General features: G+C 36.2%; 4 protein-coding genes across 4 annotated transcripts in view; 3 read left to right on the top strand and 1 right to left on the bottom strand.

The window, feature by feature from the left end:
* The window catches only part of LOC134816708 (serine/threonine-protein kinase Tao-like), a 585,630-nt gene that overhangs the window by 240,087 nt on the left and 324,991 nt on the right, over positions 1-20,552 (bottom strand). The gene's annotated exons all lie outside the window — the stretch shown is intronic.
* Positions 1-20,552, top strand: part of LOC134816834 (uncharacterized) — a 57,848-nt gene that overhangs the window by 9,810 nt on the left and 27,486 nt on the right. The window lies entirely within an intron of this gene.
* On the top strand, positions 2,111-15,928 carry LOC134817036 (hemicentin-2-like). The gene is made up of 11 exons (XM_063826117.1): positions 2,111-2,335; positions 6,296-6,386; positions 6,576-6,713; positions 7,173-7,288; positions 10,984-11,122; positions 11,430-11,545; positions 11,715-11,822; positions 12,470-12,553; positions 13,960-14,043; positions 14,294-14,422; positions 15,873-15,928. The coding sequence occupies exons 1-10, from the start codon at positions 2,111-2,113 to the stop codon at positions 14,375-14,377; spliced, it is 1,185 nt and encodes a 394-aa protein (XP_063682187.1). The 3' UTR covers positions 14,378-14,422; positions 15,873-15,928.
* Positions 15,889-20,545, top strand: LOC134816974 (uncharacterized). Its single transcript, XM_063826035.1, has 9 exons — positions 15,889-15,949; positions 16,167-16,295; positions 16,520-16,667; positions 16,855-17,011; positions 17,612-17,787; positions 18,080-18,169; positions 18,331-18,437; positions 19,663-19,763; positions 19,981-20,545. Exons 1-8 carry the CDS (start codon positions 15,932-15,934, stop codon positions 19,759-19,761), a joined length of 924 nt encoding a protein of 307 aa, XP_063682105.1. The 5' UTR covers positions 15,889-15,931; the 3' UTR covers positions 19,762-19,763; positions 19,981-20,545.

Raw genomic sequence — 20,552 nt, 5'->3', positions numbered from 1 at the left:
TGGACAGATGTCACTTTCTTTTGGAGAATGACAATTTGTGAGGGTAGGGTTTGGTATTTTGAAGAGCCAGTGACATCAGTTAGGGAGTGCAAATTATTCATCGAGCTTAAAAATAATCAAATCGAAAAAATCCTGTTCCTCAAAAAACTCAAAATCTTGAATCATGATTCGTTCTAGATTGTTCTAAGAAGGTCGACCAGGTGATAATGTGGCTGCATATATTCAGTATTATTATTGATGGTAGTAATTGTACTGCTACCACTATTTAACCTTATTTTGTTTTCATCACTGTCATTAACAGTACATGTTGTTCCTTTTTATAATACTCGGTACATTACCAACCCTCATCGCTGGATCTCGATTTAAGAAGAACTTAGAAAAGACTTTTACCTCATTTCTATTGTATTCAAGTAGGTTTCCATGATCTGCTAAATTGTCAGTTGTGGACGTAAAGGGAGATGTATTTTGTGTAATGATTATGCTACGTTAACTCATTTGTCACTTGTCAGTAGTGTTGTACTATTAGTATTGACCGATCTCGATAGAATATTATTAACGCAAATAGGCCTATACTTAACTAGGTTAACTGCTAAATTGTAGAGATTGAAAAGTGATTCTCAGTCCGTGCTCCGTAGTGTTCAACATCTGTTTAATTGCAATCAGTTGCACCCTTTTCGTGTGTTTAATTTATTTATAATTGGTTTAAATTGGTCGAAATTTTGATCGAAATAATTTTAAATAATAGGTTTAACTTGCTTTGTAAATTACTTTATTCTTGCCAATTTTAGGCTCAAAATCATCTCGCAAACCAGAGCGTTAATAATAATTGTGAGAATCATTTGATCATCACCACCACTTCATCTAACTCCCATCAGATGATCAGATGACAGGCGACAGCTATACTAGTCTAATCGGACGAAAATAGGAGAATAGAGATATTTCTAGGTTAACTAAATGTGTTTTCGATATCCCCAAGTCACCATTAAAAGTGAGCTAATTCTTAATTAGAGCACCAGAGTAGGCTGATTTCCAGCCAAGTCTTGTTCTGTACATCATCCTACCCTGATTGTTCTAATTTTAACTCACCCAATCCCAGCCGTAGCAGCTGAGTGATAATTGGTCAAACCTCCGGTTGTTTCGTGCAATTATTTTAGTCAGATGTATTTAGCATGAGAATCATCGCTGATAGTAAACTATTGTTTGTAGTTGTTTGTGTCAAGATCATTATCAGCTTGTTGACTTGTTGACTTGTTGACTTGTTTACCGCCTTTGTATTTCTTATCTATGAAGTTATTTTGCCTCGTATTTTTTGCATCTTTTTGAATTTTGTGACCAGTTGATTTTAGTTTTTTTTTCCATATTTATTTGATCTTGGATCACAGATAGTTTTTAGCCTATCCTCTCACACTCTCGACTCTTTTATTCAGCCTAACTTGTGGTTCAAAACACTTGTCAATTATTAAAAGTCGCCTTATCGTAACGACTTTCTAAACTGAGTGTTTCACAACAGCGATAACTGTTGTCTTGAAAAGTGTTCTATTTGGAACTAGAACAACGTAACGAGATTACCTTAGTGCGTCACTAACCAAGTGACTGATTCTTTGCTGGGATTATTTAGCTGGATTTAATTACGCCTTTCCGTCTGCGTTAATGACGCTCTGTGTGAAAAATTCGCGATTTTGGTGGCCTTTTAATTCCTGCAACCACTTAATCAGAAACAAATAAACTATTTCACCATATTGGGGTGAAGATATTATTCCCTTTGGTACACAAGCATAGTTTGGTGTGAATTGTGTAATGAGTTGCAAATGGAGAATTGTGAAAATGTTAATACGATTATTCACGCTTAGAAATGGCACCCTACAATATGGTTAAATCGAACTCGGCATTATCGTATTCTCAATTGGAGTTTCCACCTTATAAGTATAATGTATATTCATATAAATAGTTATCCTTATATTAAGGAAACTTGCCATTTTACCGCCCCCTACCGCCCAGGATTGTAAATTGTTTTTTCAAATTGTTATAATTTACAACAGGTTACTCTGCTCCACTAACAATCCCCCTTCTACAAGAGCTCTGATGACACACTCTACCTCATGAGGTAAACATGAGGTTAACAACAACACTGCTCCTTCTTCTCCTCACCCTCTCCTCCTCCTCCTCTAACTCCACAGTCTCCATACCCCAGAACACTCAGACCCCCACAGCCTCACCTCCCCCTACTACTGACCCTGATATTGTAGCTGATGGGAACATAGCTAGGGTGGAGATTACTAGTGGTGAGGATGTGAGTACACTAAAACAGGACAAGATTAGGGAACGAATAAAGCAAGTCAGCAATCACACATTCATTGGCACCTGGCCTGTAACACCAGGTCACGTGTTCTGTTATATCACGTGACTAATCATAATATATCACGTGACTTGCATTCATCCTATCCTGTAATTCCGAGGAGCTTCTAAATTTAGTTACGGGTGAAATACCCGCGCTTTACGCTCTCGCTCAGGCTTGATGATGCTGGAAGGAAATTTACAGGACTTAAATGCTTTGAAGTCTGAATTAAAGACTTTAGATAAATTGTATTAAGAATTTGATATATATATAGTAATATAGAAATGGGGTCAAGAACAAGATTTATACCTAAATATCAAACCTCTCCCGAATAGCTGGCATCATAATACTCTTAGTTATCCTTCCCACCATTGTTCAATGTTCACCACTTTTAATTTCAATCATAGTTTATAACAGGCTCGCTAAATTACTCTAGTGTAACTGTCTCTGCGTTTAGAAGGACCCCTCAGAAACCATTTTAACTTTTTAATAAAATAGCATGCTGCTTTTCTAATTATGTTACTTCGGGACATTACGTGAAGAGTCGTGGTGGCCAGGGGTGTGTATAATAGTGGTATGATGGCTGATGGTCACCGTTTTAGAATCGCACTGTTACTAAGCTACTGGCTGCACCAAGAAGGCAGATACACCTCTCACCTCAGTAATATAGCATCAACTGTCTCTCTAGGTATGTGGCTGCATGACAACAGCCTTCCACCCTCCAGTCTTCACTCTAACTTTATGTGTACCTTGCGCCGCGTCTAGTACTAGTGGTAGGTAGCCTTCTCTAGAATATGCGGAACTAAACAGAAACTACGACACAAAGTAGCAGTGAACGATTTGACTATGGGATTTAGGCCATGTGTACCATGATGGAATCATTAAACTCCTATTTTGGGTATTTCTTCATTAAAATCTGGCATTACGTGGATTTCTGTGACAGTTATACAGTCAACCAATAAATCAAATCAAATGCAGATTTACGGCTCAATTACATTTACCCATGTTACATTGGTTACTGACCCACAAATTTATTTGATATTAATTAAATATCAATTCTTGAATAATTAAGTAACGATATAGCAATAAAGATAATCGAGGATGTTAAATTTGACAGAACTTGTAATCAAACATAGGGCAAGGTAAATACGGGGGAAGTAATCTTAATAACCATGTGTATCAATATTCAATGGCACCATGACGGAATCAAGAAACTCCTATTTGTGGTATTTATTCATTAAAATCTGGCAGGTACGTGCGACAGCCAGTAAATTCGATCAAAATGGCTCAATCGCATTGACCTATGAAACGAGTAATCTTTTAAAGCTTAACAACCGTTAACAAATTATATTATTTGATATTGATAATAGACAATAGTAGTATAAGTAATGCAAAGCCGTTAAATAACCGTGATTACGGTGCAGTGGTCGCTGTTTAAGCCAATGCTCTAATGGAAATGAAAGAGTAGTAATGGGCGGGGTTCTTTTCTTATAATCGAGTGGTGGATTTAATCTGAATCGTTTCAGTTGTTTTAAGGTACTAAGTCATGAAATTGAGAATATTTTGTACATGTATGATCTCTGACCAAGCTGGATTAATGAAAAACCACTTACTAGTTAATCATTTTCCAGGTGTCCATAATTATCCCTCCCAAAAAGAGGGTGGGGTAAATTTGGACACACAGTCGGTTGTAGACCACCAATAATTTTGCAAAATACTTTCAGTACACAGAGTTCTCAATGTCGGCATCTAGGAATGAGTGCAAATAAAATCTAGCATGATTTAATCATCGAAACGTCTTCAATTTAAACTGTGATCTGTAGATGTCTAGATCCTGCAACAACAAAAACAAGTCAGCTAAATCGAATGAAGAAATACTTAAAATAAAAGTGAAACTGCCTTATTTTTATAAATTAAGAAACTGAAAATAAAGACTCTGAAACATTGTCAATATATCACAATATCAGTTATATAATATGAACGTTCTTTCATCGAATGTTATTTCATCATCATGATGAACTAAGAAAATTGAGGAAACAAAAACAAATTTCCATGGTAAATCACACGAAAGAAGTTGAAGTGATACCTATGCGTGATGAGGATGGGAGCCTGATGTACCCAAAAGTAATAATGTTTATTACTTCACGTATGGTTGGTTATATCTCCGGTGATTAAACAAGAAGCAAGAGGTATTCTTTCTGTGGAGTGAAGCTTATATTCTAATCGTATAGATTGGGCTTCTCTATCTGCGCAGTGTTGCAACTACAAAACTACCGAATAATAGTCGGAGTGCAAAGTAATGAGGACAATCAACCTTTTTATCTGGCCAAGAACAAACGTCACGTACTAGGTCATGGTCACGTACTGGTTTACAAACGTCACGTACTAGGTCACGTACTGGTTTACACTGCCGTTTTCTCAGAAAAGGAAGTAAGTCCAATTTTTCGAATTATAGTAATATTGGTATCAAAATTTTCAGTAGAAAATTTTCTACAACATGAGCAACATATTATTGTATGGAAACGTTGTTGCATGCAATTCTCGAGGAAGTAAGTACCAGTTGAGAAACATTATGTTCGTGGTTTTGCCCAAATAATTTCTGAGAGAAGGACGTAAGTCCGGACTTACTTCCTTTTCTGAGATAAATTATCTGTGATAGGAAGAAGTAGCTGGACTTACTTCCTATCAAAGCATGCTAAAAACGGATTTTTAGAAAGCGATTTCCCAAAAAGAACAATTTTTAGGATCGATGTATAATTACATCTTAACCTTACTAAAGTGATCAAAATTTTCCTTAAGGCCTCAATAAAAATTTGGTGGTCGATTTACAAAGAACCCCGCATGTATTTTAGTCACAAATGACAAAACATAAACATATGAGCAGTTATTGAGCAGTTAATCGCAGAGAATGTTTAGTTTCGGTATATCTTTTAAATCAAGTTTATTTTCATCAGAATATCGATAAGTTATCACTTTATGCTTTTATGCACTGAAATCTTTCAAAATTGGTGAGTTTTGGGGCATACTATTATTTAAAATCATATATTAAATGATATGGATCAATTCAGATTTACTTAATTGTTTATATTTGACAATAGAATAAAAAATGCACAGATCCCAGACTTACTTCCTTCTCAGAAAAAATTTTCTCAGAAAAGGTTCAAGTAAGTCCCATTTTTCTCAGAAAAAGAAGTAAGTGAAAGTCCATCCAGTATGAAAAATGAGCTCAATTATTTGGCATAACAAGAATTTCGCCGCGGTTAAACCACGCACGATCAATTTTCCCTACGATGTACTTGTAGTACTAGTTGTACCATTAATTCTTTCGAGTGAAAAGTTTGACTGGAAAAAAGTGCAACATACTTACATAAGTTTTTAATAAATGAGTGGGATTCGCGCATGGTAAAAATTTACGATTTATTTGACCAATGTAGCACCGCGCATCAACAATTAAAATGAATCCAGAAAATTGCGGAAAATAACTTTGCGAAGGAGGAACTTCACTGTAATTATTTAACACATGGCTAGCGTGGCGCGCAGCATAACAGACGCTTCCTAAACACATAATTATAGGGGAGTGGTATATATTGCGAAGGAGCAGACTTTTGTCATCACCGTAGGGCCGTCGGGCCACCTCATATATCCAAACCCGATTACTTATTCCCTACGATCTTTTTGCCTTCGGCAAGAGTAGGAAAAAAATGGTTATTTCTAAGCTTATAGAAGGCCGAACGCTTTAATTTTTCTGACAAATTAGAATGTTACTAATTATTGATAACTCAACGTGTTCACTTTCGATTTTACGCAAAAAAAAGCGGGGGAAAAACCAAAAACGCAAAAGTCCCAATATCTCGAAATGGTAAATATGGACTTACTTTCTTTTCTGAGAAAACGGCAGTACAGATGTCACGTACTGGTTTGAGCTGTATCGATGTTTCAACTAATATTGTGCTTTTTCAGGTGTACCTGGTCATACCTGTGAACCAGAAAGGTGTTTTAGAGTGTACGTCTAGCTCCTTCAAAGATAAAACCCTCAAATGGCTCAAGAATGGTTTATTTGTCTGCCTTTCTTCCTATAACTCAAATTTTATTCCTTTGAGCTAGACTGACTCTCAGTTAAATCGCTTTTGATTGGTAAAGCTCACAAAATCTAGTTTTACTGAACCATAAATCACGCTGATTTCATTAAATCACACGTGTGAGGTCCTCAAAGTTACCCAACAATAACCACATCTCCCAGAGGAGGAACTAAGCAGTTCAACAGAGGGATACAGACTAGTGGAGTACGAAGTGGACGGTAAAGATACCAGTAACGCTGGTCTCTACACTTGTGTCACCAACTCTGAAGCTCAGACGGCAGTCAGAGTCTTTATTGACGGTAAGTCTTGATTTTCTATGTTAAATCTTATTTTAGTTCACATTCTTAATATACGGCCTGTCAAAATGCTGAGTGCCTCGCATACCTCCCACGACGAGAAGGTAAGTTTCTTAGTGGCCGAATACAATTCTAAAGGCAAACAGCACAATATAATGTTATGGTAAACACAAAATAAATGTGATAAAATTCAGGAATATGGTCCAGCGCTATGGCAAAGTTAAGTCGAGATGGTGGTGTCATTAAAATAAATAGAAATATATTTATCGGCTCGCTTTATATTTAGTAAGATAAACGATCTAACCGGCCGAGGTTAAAAGTTCGCATTTTAATGAAACCCGTTTAGTTTGCATATATGATATAACTTATAAACAGTTATAAGTTCTTAGGATCAAACGGGTTTCACGTTTGTCTCGCAATTGTCGACTTATTTAGAATTGTTACCGAGATAACCTCTCCCAGAGTCATCAGACACAGTCTACCCAGAGACTAAAGACGTCACCACCAACAGAGGGGAGAGTTTCGAGCTGAGTCTCCCGCTAAATGTGTTTCCTGTTAATCTCCTCAACTTTCAGATGGTAAGAGTTCGGTTACATACTCTGTGGGGAGATGTTGATATGTATCTAGATAATGATATTATCTATCTAGGGGTTTATTTTTGATAACGTGTCCTTTCTAGTCGCCTCCTAGATGTGCGTGCCTAATTTTCAGTTTCACCAACGGATTTGTATTTCAACATAGAGGCTTCGTAATCATTTCTCAGAAGATGACCTCGATGTTGAGATCATATTCTCAGAAGAGAAAGTAGTTACAATAGTATCAGAAGCTGTCACTAGTAGCAGTTAAACGATCATTCTCTGTAGCAGTCCCATTGTTTGAAGACTCTAGCAACCCATCAATAATATTTATTTGCGCGAAATAAACCATTTTTATATTATAAATACAATGTCATTGACGTGGACACTGGGTTGCTTGCGGAGTTTTGTTTTCTAGTCTGTAGTGGAATGATCTCCCGGAATTAAATGAGCTTGGTTACTCGATTTTAAGAGGTTTGAAGTCGATAGTTATAATATAAAACCCTTTAATTGGATAATTATATAAAACCCTTTAGTCCCTGGTTCACAAGATGGTTATAAGGGTTTTGTGTTGACATGATCATCTAACTGGTTTATTGTAAGAGCATTTCAAACTGCAAGTTCATACATATTATAGATATATAGATATATATATAATAATATAGTGAGTAAGTGGTAGTTTGGTTGAGAACGTTGAGGTGAAGTGGTACGTTGTGGTAACTTAATTGCGTCACTCATAAACGAAAATCAAATACCTGAAACGAAATCCCGGAATGAGGTTAATCATCTTCAACAATCAACATTCCTTAGTGAAATCGAACCCAACGTAACCCAACATCCGAGTTATATTTGGCCAAAAAAATAGGAACCTTTTTTTGGTAGATCTTCGAATTTCTAACATGTTACCGGGGTGATTAACACTTGAAATATGTGTGCTGTACCGTTAAATAAGAATGTTACCACGCCCCGTACTCGAGTACATTGTACAAGTAAGGGATTTAAAGGTTTGCAACTAGTGCTCCGACAGACTTACTGGTTAAACCATTGTTTTAGTGTCGAGGAAAGGATTGAGGTCGTTTTAATAATTTAACAATTCAGCTATTCGATATAATATTGGAATCGCTACTAAATCCCGCGTCTGGTGATTTTCTAGACTCCACGCAAATTAATGGAGTAATCCGGCGTTTTCGTTACTAATTATATTGGACACCACCTTACTAATGTCGTTATTAAAGTGGGTATTAAAGACGTATAAGTTTAGTTGGAAGTAATATTCACCAGAATGGAAATTGGAAATTTCCCGTAATTCTGATTTCTGGCGACCTCCGATTTTAAACAGCGATGTGCCCGAATAATGAGAAATTAGTTGGATCAGAGTACTGTTCAGTCTAATATAACACTAAAGTCTATAACACTTAAGTCAGCTGTTATTTAGCTGAAATGCAGGTTTCATAGCTCGGTTTTGAATTGGCAATGAAATTTTAAAACTTTAAAAACGAAATAAATTTTAAACGAAATAAATGATTCTGAAGATCATGATATATAATGCGAGGCGTCAAAGAACTAAATAGCGAGGGCCTTTTACGGTTTAAAACTCCAAGTTAGATGCTGACGTTGACTGTCCTTTGAGTATCTTAAATTTATAAATTGTAACAAATGCACGGTTTTCATTGGTAAAATGCTAAATATTCTAAAGGAGCGCACAAAACTGTGTCTGTTTAAAATGCAAGGAATCAAAGAACTCGAATAATATTAAAGTTCTAAAGATCCCAACCAAAGAACTCGAATATTAAAGTTCTAAAGATCCCAACCAAAGAACTCGAATATTAAAGTTCTAAAGATCCCAACCAAAGAACTCGAATATTAAAGTTCTAAAGATCCCAACCAAAGAACTCGAATATTAAAGTTCTAAAGATCCCAACCAAAGAACTCGAAAATTAAAGTTCTAAAGATCCCAACCAAAGAACTCGAATATTATTTAAGTTCTAAAGATCCAAACCAAAGAACTCGAATATTAAAGTTCTAAAGATCCCAACCAAAGAACTCGAATATTAAAGTTCTAAAGATCCCAACCAAAGAACTCGAATATTAAAGTTCTAAAGATCCCAACCATTTATGACCACATTCACGTTTCTATACCTGTCCTCTATTATAGTAGTGCCATGATTCGACTAAATGGCTTCAGAAATTAATCACAGACGACATAATCAATTTCTCTGCTATTTGGTAATACTAACAGGGGTCAAGCGAGGTGAGGATCAAAGGTTTTATTTTAGGGTGTCAGAAATAAAGGGATGGTTTATCGTGTTCATCAATAGTGTGACATACTGTCACATTAGTCCTAATTCCACATGTGACAGTCCATGGTTTATTCCATTGGCATTATTCAAGTGGACACAAACTCGCCAGCTCACCTGAATGTTTAGATTTAAGCTCTGGAATTACACTGAAAACACCGGAATCCAGAGAAGCTGAAAATATAATTCATATAATAGAACTTAGTGAGAGTCACAGGCAGTGAAGTCTGGGGAGTGTTTAAGGAAGTCGGAAAGTGGCGATATCGGCCAGACAAGAGATATTAGTTGGTGGAGAATTAATTGAATAGCTCAAATAATGAATTATTTAGGTATATTGAAAGGAAGTGGTAGGAGTAAAGGTTTCGTTGCAATGAGGGGAAATGATAGAATATTATATCTGATTGATCTTCTTATTATTAACTTTAGAAAGAAATTAGTTAAGATTCGGACACGATATTCAAACCCAAGGATCCGGCACGTTACCCGAAATAATTTTTCGTAAGTTATTATATATATTTTTTCTGAAAAGTTTAGAAATTTCAAACCTGTGATCCGAAGCTAAGGACCCGGCATATAGCCTATTTTCTCGGCATCAGATCTAGAGACCTGCTTTCAATAAATACCACGCAAGGAATCAAATAATCAAAGAATATAAATATTAAAGATTCCAGTCATTTATGTCACCTTTTATAGTTTTATAGCTCCATGATTCCATGATTTGACTAAATGACTTCAGCAATTAATCACAGACAAAATGCCGATATAGGCCGGACAAGAGATATTAGTTGATGGATGATTAATTGAATAACTTGAGTGTATTGAGAGGAAGTAGAGGATTTGGTTGTAATCAGGGGACAGGCACGTAGCCAGGATTTTTCTTTGGGGGGCCGGGGGGCCCTCGGCGAGCGAAAATTTTGAGAAATAGGGTGTTTTAGACGACATTTGGCATTAAAGAAATTTAATACTGCTCTTTAATTTTTCGCTGGAAATTTAGCACTAAGCAAATGCCAAAATGTCTTACCAGTCCCTACCGAACTCAGTACTTGCCACATTGAATGGAATAAGTACATGTATAGGGGGATTTGGGAATAATTTACGAAATGCTGAAGTCATTTGCCTGCCGTTGAAACAGTACAGACTGCAGTCATAAACACAGCCCAGTTACCAGACAACCATGGGGACTAGGGGGCTTATTTTTTTCTGGGGTTCAATTTTTTTCAGGGGGGCTGCAGCCCCGCTGGCCCCCCCCCCCCCCCCCCCTGGCTACGTGCCTGTGAGGGGACCCGGGACATGATATATTATGGGATTGATTTTCTTAATATCAACTTTTGATGATGTTTCTGGGGCAAAATGTGTAGTGTTCCCGTTTATTGCTCTTATGCTAAAAGGAGCCTTGTCCAGATATTTACTGCAGCTCCAGACAAGGCAGCAGTGCAGGTGGCATCCTACCCGGAGCAAGATCTCAGTGACCAGGTTACCATCTCGGATATCAGCAACAGTCTCAGATTCGCTATCTCCGAGTCCCAACCTCAACACCATGGTTTGTGGTCGTGTTAAAGTATTCGGTAAAGATTTACACATGTGTCTCTGAATATTTCTTTAGATTAAGGTATTATAAAACTTTAAAAATAAAGAACGTGTTGTTCTGCTACTAAATATCTCCCAATTGCACGTTGATTCGTCCTCATAAAATTCGTCATTCCTCAAGAATGTATAAATTTATCAGGAATTTATAACTTTATGATATCCCAGGAATGTGTAATGTATATCATATCTCAAGAATGTATAATTTTATCATGTTTCAGGAGTGTATAATAATGTATAATGTATAATAATGTATGTCACAGGAATGTACAAGTTCATCATAAGCTACGGAGACAGAACTAGAGAGCACAAGTTCTTCCTTACAGTCAAGTACAAACCTGAGATTGTCTCCTTTCAACGAGTCCCGGAGTTTGTTTCTGTGAGTGTACCACCGATCCAGAGGTTTTTTATTCGGTAAACCAGTTCAAAAAATTTAAGTAAAAACTAAAAAAATGGGTTTTTACACACAATATAATAGTATTTTATTTTTACACATTATTATTACTAACTACCTATTCAATGAAGTAATTAATTACCATAATATCCAGTTATACGAAGATGTAATTCTGACGGTTAATGTTAGCGGTTACCCAGCCCCCTCCATAACCTGGTGGCATGCTCCCTGCTGTCCTCAACAACAACCTGTCAACATCAAGGTATCAACATTGATGATTTTAATTAATTAATATTTAGAAATTAATTAGTTAATAGTTGATTAGAACCTTCCCCCTTTCCTCTCAAGAGTAACTCTATCGGAGAGTTACTCTGGTATCCATACCCAAAGTTTTCCGAGGTTAAGAGGTTACAAGGTTTAGAAGTCACAAGATATTCAAGCCTGTAACTGTTCTCCATAAATTTGCTTACGATAGAAGGTGATTAGACTTAAGTTCAATATCATGAAGTGATTTTAGAGGGTATGTCGTAAAAATAAGTAGTTAACCGGCAGAACATCAATTACCTTCGTGGGTGTTCTTCACAAATCTGGTGCCGTTTTGACAGCTTTTTAAATACTGGTAAAACTTTCCCAATTTGAGTACTTTACTTTGAGGTTGCCGGAAACTGGTGAAGTTAGACGATATTAAGATGGGGGAGAGTGGGGGGGGGGAGGGGGGCTCAAGTTTTGTTACCATGTATTGAGAATAGGAAATATATTTTGGACAAAATTTAAAGGTATGGACTATGGACCAACTGCACGATAAGTAGAAAAATTACCTGACACAATATTATAATATTTTAAAGTTTAACTCGAAATAAGTCTTCTAGTGCCCTTGTACCTAGTGTTTGACATGACGTGTATTTTCAGGAACTGATAATGGAGGACCCCAGCGAACTGAATTATTATCATTTGCTAAACGACGAAACTTTGCTTAACCTTAAGGGCGGAACGGTACGAATTTTCTTGAACACGTGATTAAACATTTGATAACTCTTAGCTAAATGATTAATAAACAATCTATATTACAATTCGAAAGTATCTCTTTGTATCGCTGTGTACAATGAGATAAGATTGATATGCCCATAACTATGGTTAGGGTCAAACGTTTTTAAATATGGCGTAACATTAAAAACATTGCATTGGAAAGTATAATTACTTTTTAAAATTAGGAAAAGCCTATATTATTTAATACTAGAAAGCCCGTGGTAACAGGGATGAAGCTAGTAGTATTCTTTGAAAGAAAGATTTAATTGCATCAAAAAATATTCATCCCAACCGAAGATACAGCAGATTTAAATGTTATACACTTTAAACACAACGTAATTACCACAAAACCGATCAAAATGCCGTTCCAACAATCTTTGCACGTGCACGTGTGCATTACAACACCGTTGCTATGCAACCTTTTGGTTTTACCTAACTTCCTATTTCTCGTCTGATTTGCACGTGGGCGGTCGTACATACAGACAGACAGACAGACAGAATAATTCTTTGAATTATAATAATGACTAGAAAACCCGTGGTCACAGGAAGGAAACTAATAGTATTTTTTGTTAGTAAGTTAAAATCGCGTCAAAAAATATCCTACACAACCGAAGATACAGCCAATTAAAATGTTGCTCGCACTAAACACAACGTAATATCAACAAAAACGATAAAAAATGCCATTTTAACAATCTTTGCACGTGCACGTGCGTGTAACAACCCTCGTTACCATGGTTACTACGCAAGTTCATATTTTTCATCTAATTTGCACGTGGGCGGTCGTACATACAGACAGACATACAGAAATAATTCTCTGAATTATAATAGAGATAATACTTTCTGAGAAAATCGGAAGATTTTTCGCGAAAAATTCTTCTATGTTATAGAACAATTTTTCTTCCTAAAAGTTTTCTCAGAAAGTTTTTAATTATTGTCATCAGATGATAATGCATTCACTTTAAATACCGGTTCTCTATGGGATAGAATTTAGAAAGGTCAGAGATTTCCGACTAGGGGCAAAATATTCGGAATGGCACATTTCAAGAAGTTCGGAATATTTTATATTTCAGTTTAGAAGATTTTCCTAGTATCTGCCACCTCTTAAACTGATCTGTCACCTCTTAACCGCTTCTTTACCCTTTTACGTCATACATAAACTGATATAATCGTAATCTATTATTATTACAAGCAGATCGTTAAATCTAGAATATTCTGGATACTGGTGGCGGGGAGGTGACAGTGATTCTTGGTTTTGGTCAATTCTGGAAGCTCATTAGTTAAAGTTCACCTCTCAAAACGGTATTCAGATCTGTTAGTTAAACATAAACTGCATATTTTCAGAGACGGTTTAATGCTAAACTGCATATTTTCAGAGACGGTTTAATGGCTCGTACTGGTTTGAGGCTGTAAACGAACTGGGCTCAATAGAATCTTCACCTACCTACTATAAACTAAGGGTATGATGCTTACAAATCGTACTCAAACAGATTATTGTTTATTTATCATTTTATTCCAAAAAACCTTCGAAAAGTCCGTCAATCTAAAACTGTATAAATTTCTCAAGGGAATTATACATTTAAATAGGCTAGGCTAAACCAAACATTTTGAAACAGTCTGCCAATCTGCTGTTTATATAAATCATTGTTGAACCAACACGGGCTTCCTCGCTGAAACTCAGGCAGAGATTTGAACGAGGTGTATTTACAGGGGTACAACATCACGGTGGACTCAAAGAATGAGAAGAATGTAACGTCTCTAGTTCAGTATGAGAATGTTGGGTCCCTCAGCTGACCTGTGTTGTGTTCCGGGACCCTGAGCTATCAGACCCTCAGATTGGTAGGTTTACTATTGTCAGTACTGGTTTATCAGTGTAGTGGAGTGAAACCCCAATTTACCGCGGGGAGTTTGGGAAAGGAAACAGCTGCGGTAAATCAGGGTTAACTAATTTAAATCGTAATTTCGAATATAGGTAGGTCTGTACTCTGTAGGGAGGCTCCTTGTTTAACTAGGCCTACCGCAAGGTAATATGAGGTAATTATCTGTCTGGTTCTAATATACCGTTACAATAATGACTTTAATATATCCTCTGGGTTCTCTGAATTGGGCAACTGCACAAGACGCTAAATTAATAGGCGGATTTAAGAAGAAATTTCAATTGTAGTTCAGATTGTGTTAAGTGGTGACGCAGTCGCTTTGACATTATAACTGTCAGCCCTCAATTTGATTTTTGCCCTTCTGAGCCCTACAATATATTGTAATAATTCTGAGAAGAATTAATTAATAAACGTTTCATTTCATAATGCGTTATATTACCATTATAATGGACGTGTAATAATTCAAAAATGGTCTGCTGCTATTGTACTGTCACTTTAGTCTAAATGACATCGTGACAGTGGTACCGCAGGTATTTGGGAATCATTCACTAATTAATGACAGTAACCATGGTAACTGGTGACTGGTGGTTAGTGCTTGAAAGCGGATTTAAATTTTGATAATGTAGAATGAATGATAATGTATAATGAATTATATTATCTACATCGGGTCCACTGAAAATCACATAAAATGGTTGAACATACCACTAGTTATAGTCGTTATTAGAACTGTAACGAAAATGGGAGCTTTTATGTGATTGGATGATTACAGGTCACGTGAAGTGATTATTAGCGTCACGTGCTTGGCTTGTTTGGCTCTCAGTGAACCAATCACTGAATCAAAGGCCTGTTTGGCTCGAAGTGAACCAATCACAGCGTCTGTAACCATGGTGACCAGGTTTCTAGATACTTCTTGGTCAGCAGGTCAGTGTTCAGATTGGTGAGACAGTTATCATACCTCAAATTTAAGTAGGTCAGTACTATAATTTTTCTTTCTGCAGAATTTGATACTTTAATGGAGAGCAAGATCACGCTTTCCACACATCAGCACCAGTTAACTGACTCTCTTACTACATAGCCTGTAATATAGTTATGATGCTAGTGCTTTTGGCGATCCAAAATATGGCTGGAAGTATTTTTAAGCAATCCATTAAATTCATGCGTCAGAATCTCAATCATGATGGTTCTTGCTCATGCTGGCTGCAAAACATTGCACAACGGTCCATCGTTTAATTTTCGTGAAGTTCTGACGTCCGAAGATCGGACAGTTCTTTGTAAAATATCAAAGCTGCAAATTATAACTTTTGATAAAGTATCAAGGTACAATTTTGATACTTTCATCGGCCCTCCTCGCGAAATGTAGCGGCCGCAAAACACAGGGTCGATAACTTAAATAAATTTACCACTGTCCTTAGTTTGGTACCATAACGGGGTGACGGTGTCTGATACAACATCAGAGACAAGCGGCACGGAAATGGAGGAGACTCTTCAGGTATCACATATTTCTCTTATCAATCTTCAAGAATTGAGTACAGCTGTACATGCCTCTTTTTATCAAACATTTTATAAATGGCGAAAATGGACGTGTCCGTCTACAATGAGAAGTGATGGTTACTTATTTTAATCCCCCTGATTCTAAACTTCCTATTTTGAATTTGAAGCCATTTTCAATGTTCAGTGAGGATATTTTACCATCTGGTTATACCCAGGTAGACACACCCGGGCTAGAAGCAGCAGGCACGTACAGCTGTATCGCGCAGACTGACGTGCACACTCTGTGGAGCTTTGATGTGGAGATAACGGTGGTCAAACAACCCATCATTACTGTCTCTCCTCAGGTAACTGCTGGTTCTACAGCAAAACCTGTTTTTTGTTTATTGTGAAATGATGTTTGGATCAGTTTTTCCTATCGCGGGGTTTCACCTATAAACTGTATTGAGGGCTGCAAATCGGAGTTTAGTGGAATATTTGGAAGTTTAAATTACTATTTGATATATTTATGTAATATTTTCTTTCATATCTCTATTAGTCTATTCCCCGACCACTTTGTAATTATATTCAGGTTTATCGAGCAGCAGAAGGAGCTACTGTAATATTCTCGTGTATAGTTGACAATATTGACGGTGTTAGGGGCCAGGACTGGGGGGTTGTCTACAAGATTAAGGAAGAGGATCAGGAGTTTGAGGACGTCGGTCTCTCCTACCCTTCAAGTGAGTTTACGAGTTTCTTGAATGATTTGGTGAATGATAATCGTATCACTAACAAAGATACCCGCTTGACTCTCGATGTTAGCAATCTGAAATCTACATCATTGTGGAAAGTAGCGCCCTAAATTATCTTGCCACCCCCAACTTTTAGTAATTGTACTCCGTAGCCTCTAACCACCCCTCCCTTCAGATGAGGAGAGTCTCCTCTATATCTCCCAGCTACAAACCTCACCTGATGTGAGGTGTGAAACCTCACCTGGCAGTCACGTGTCACCTATATACAGGGATGGAAAAGTGGAGATTGTTGAACAACCTCCTGTGTCTGTCAGTGTTATCACTAACAAACAGTTAGTCTTTGATGAATTTATCTTTGAAGAAGCTGGTTTTAAAGATAGCTGAATTCTTTTTATTTTGAATAATTTGATAAAACTAAAGTGCCCTGCTCCCCCCTAAAGTAGAGTTATTTCCAGGCGGTACACAGAAGGAGACACCCTAATAATCCCTAAAGTAGAGTTATTTCCAGGCGGTACACAGAAGGAGACACCCTAATAATCCCTAAAGTAGAGTTATTTCCAGGCGGTACACAGAAGGAGACACCCTAATAATCCCTAAAGTAGAGTTATTTCCAGGCGGTACACAGAAGGAGACACCCTAATAATCCCTAAAGTAGAGTTATTTCCAGGCGGTACACAGAAGGAGACACCCTAATAACCCCTAAAGTAGAGTTATTTCCAGGCGGTACACAGAAGGAGACACCCTAATAATCCCTAAAGTAGAGTTATTTCCAGGCGGTACACAGAAGGAGACACCCTAATAATCCCTAAAGTAGAGTTATTTCCAGGCGGTACACATAAGGAGACACCCTAATAACCCCTAAAGTAGAGTTATTCCCAGGCGGTACACAGAAGGAGACACCCTAATAATCCCTAAAGTAGAGTTATTTCCAGGCGGTACACAGAAGGAGACACCCTAATAATCCGGTGTGTTTTACTACACGACATTCCTGCTGACTCCCCAGTGGATGTGTTCTGGAGACATGGTGACGTGAAGATAGTCACTACTGGTGGGGTGGGCGTGTTAGCTGATGGCAGGGTGGCTGAGCGCTACTTTACTACTACCGCTAGTTAGTTTAATGATTACTTTAGTTTAGGGTTTAATAATAAATTACAATAGATTCAATGTCATAAAGGGAATACTGTTTGTAACGCGAATTTGATAATATTCTCGCTTGAATGGATTGAATGGCTTGAAATATGTCTCCACTTGTTTGGAAATGTTTTTAAAAGTCGAAGCGCGCAATAAATACTAGACTATTAACACGTGTACCTGAATAACACACGCGCAATTACACGTTCAATAACACACGCGCAATAACACACGTGCAATAACACACGTGTAAACTTTAAATTCCACAGATAATCAGACAACAGAGGTGCTCTTTATAGAGGAACTAACAAAGAAAAGTGCGGGAAAATACACCTGCGTGTTTGATGGCGGAGAAAAAGGTGAAATATTTTAACTTACATATTTTAACTTTTGTAGTTTGAGAGGGTTATGTTGAGGATTACTCCTGATTAAGAATCTGTTTATTTTAAATAACCCTCATTACATGAACTGAATGACTAATTATCTAATTAATTAATTAATTGATTAATTAATTAATCAGGTCGGTATGAGGATAGTTACGAGATATCAGTTCACCCTTCCACCCCCGTCAATACTATCGCGATTATCATCTCTGTGTGTTTTGTGCTCATCCTAATCATAACTATGGTAAGTTTATTATTTAACCGCCATTTTACCGCGTATTTGAAGTAATATTTAAATATTTGAAGTAATATTTAAATATTTGAGGTCATATTTAAATATTTGAAGTGATATAAGTATGCCAATATGTATTACTGATATTATTTGAGCGAAGTTTAATAGCGAAAATAGGAAAGCTTCTTGGTTGTTAAAATGTGACTAGACGGTAATCTGCGTATTATTAAAGTTGTTAAATACGCAATTAATACTATTCGACCGGCTGCTCATGCTGGCTTATCGGTAGGTATGTTTTAGCTCATTCTTTAAACTGAGATTAGCTGATCGTATAAAATGATATTTATAAACTGACATCAGCGTTGAAAGAAATAGACAAGTCAGCAGTGATTATATATACTGATATAATCTGATATAATCTGACATAATCTGATATAATCTGATATAATCTGATATAATCTGATACAATCTGATATAATCTGATATAATCTGATATAATCTGATATAATCTGTTATAATCTGTTATAATCTGACATAATCTGATATAATCTGATATAATCTGATACAATCTGATATAATCTGATACAATCTGATATAATCTGTTATAATCTGTTATAATCTGTTATAATCTGACATAATCTGATATAATCTGATATAATCTGATACAATCTGATATAATCTGATACAATCTGATATAATCTGATACAATCTGATATAATCTGATATAATCTGTTATAATCTGATATAATCTGATACAATCTGATATAATCTGATACAATCTGATATAATCTGTTATAATCTGACATAATCTGATATAATCTGATATAATCTGATACAATCTGATATAATCTGATACAATCTGATATAATCTGATATAATCTGATATAATCTGATATAATCTGTTATAATCTGTTATAATCTGACATAATCTGATATAATCTGATATAATCTGATACAATCTGATATAATCTGATACAATCTGATATAATCTGATACAATCTGATATAATCTGATATAATCTGATATAATCTGATATAATCTGTTATAATCTGTTATAATCTGACATAATCTGATATAATCTGATATAATCTGATACAATCTGATATAATCTGATACAATCTGATATAATCTGATATAATCTGATATAATCTGATACAATCTGATATAATTTGATATAAACTCACATTAACCGATCTGGTAAAACGTTAATCTTAATCCTCCTTATGTCATTTTACAGGGAGTGGTCCTGGCGCTGATAATACGACGTTCTAAGACCTTTACCTACGCTGTGGCTGAGAAACAGGGGTCGCCTGCCATGCAGAATACTGCCCTGTGATGGTTAATACTACTCTTTACTACTTATATTAATTGTTTATTGAGTTTTGAATTCTGAGCTTAATTTTACTATAGTATCAAGTGTATTTCCTTATGAACCAAATTATGTGTTCTAGTGGAGTAGTTACACGGAGCTAACTAACCTTGACTTAAAATATATCAATTAATAAACTGGTTAATGTATATTATTGTAATTACTAACTACTAACTATCACCTCAGGGGCTGATGTGATTATATTATCACACGCAAACTCCAATACGCTACTCCAACCACTCAACCTAATATAATGCAACTGAACAGACAGCAACCAATTTCTAGAAAGCACTACAAGAATAATTGAACCATTTATATTAATGGAAGAAATGACTGGGTGATTTTAAACCACGCCCACGGAATACCTCACGATGATGCTCAAAGGAAAATCAAAAATCCTCCCGTTTTTAAACTAATGGTTTTCCTATTTTCATGTTATGCATAGTGTCAAGTGCAGAACCGTGAGGATTAAAAACTGAAATAAACTTAAAAACTGATATAAACTTATTAAGAATACTAAACTTATAATGAAATCTCATAGAAGACATAAGACATTTTACGATAACGTAAAACTTTATGTAATGAGAGCATAAAAACTGTGACGATATTAATAAAAATGCTGAAAGTTTAATAGATTTTTGAATCTGACAATAACTGCGTCGATATTGATGATGATACTGAACTTTTATTAGATTTTTGGTTGAATAACTTTAAGTTACCGTTTGTAATCATTGTTGGAATTTGTTTTTATATTGCAC

Source organism: Bolinopsis microptera, chromosome 6 (genome assembly GCF_026151205.1).
Source record: "Bolinopsis microptera isolate Bmic1 chromosome 6, MBARI_Bmic_1.0, whole genome shotgun sequence".
In the NCBI taxonomy this organism is placed as follows: Eukaryota; Metazoa; Ctenophora; class Tentaculata; order Lobata; family Bolinopsidae; genus Bolinopsis; species Bolinopsis microptera.
Note: the sequence above shows the minus strand (reverse complement) of the source record. Positions and strands in the feature narration are given on the sequence as shown.

Bases quoted from the DNA above. Each gene is read 5' to 3' on its own strand.
- LOC134817036 (XM_063826117.1), top strand. From the start codon at position 2,111: ATGAGGTTAACAACAACACTGCTCCTTCTTCTCCTCACCCTCTCCTCC. The intron at 6,387-6,575 runs GTTTATTTGTCT...CACATCTCCCAG, and splicing joins CCTCAAATGGCTCAAGAATG to AGGAGGAACTAAGCAGTTCA. The intron at 11,123-11,429 runs GTTTGTGGTCGT...TGTATGTCACAG, and splicing joins GTCCCAACCTCAACACCATG to GAATGTACAAGTTCATCATA.
- LOC134816974 (XM_063826035.1), top strand. The intron at 17,788-18,079 runs GTTAGTTTAATG...TAAATTCCACAG, and splicing joins CTACTTTACTACTACCGCTA to ATAATCAGACAACAGAGGTG. The intron at 18,170-18,330 runs GTGAAATATTTT...TTAATTAATCAG, and splicing joins GTTTGATGGCGGAGAAAAAG to GTCGGTATGAGGATAGTTAC.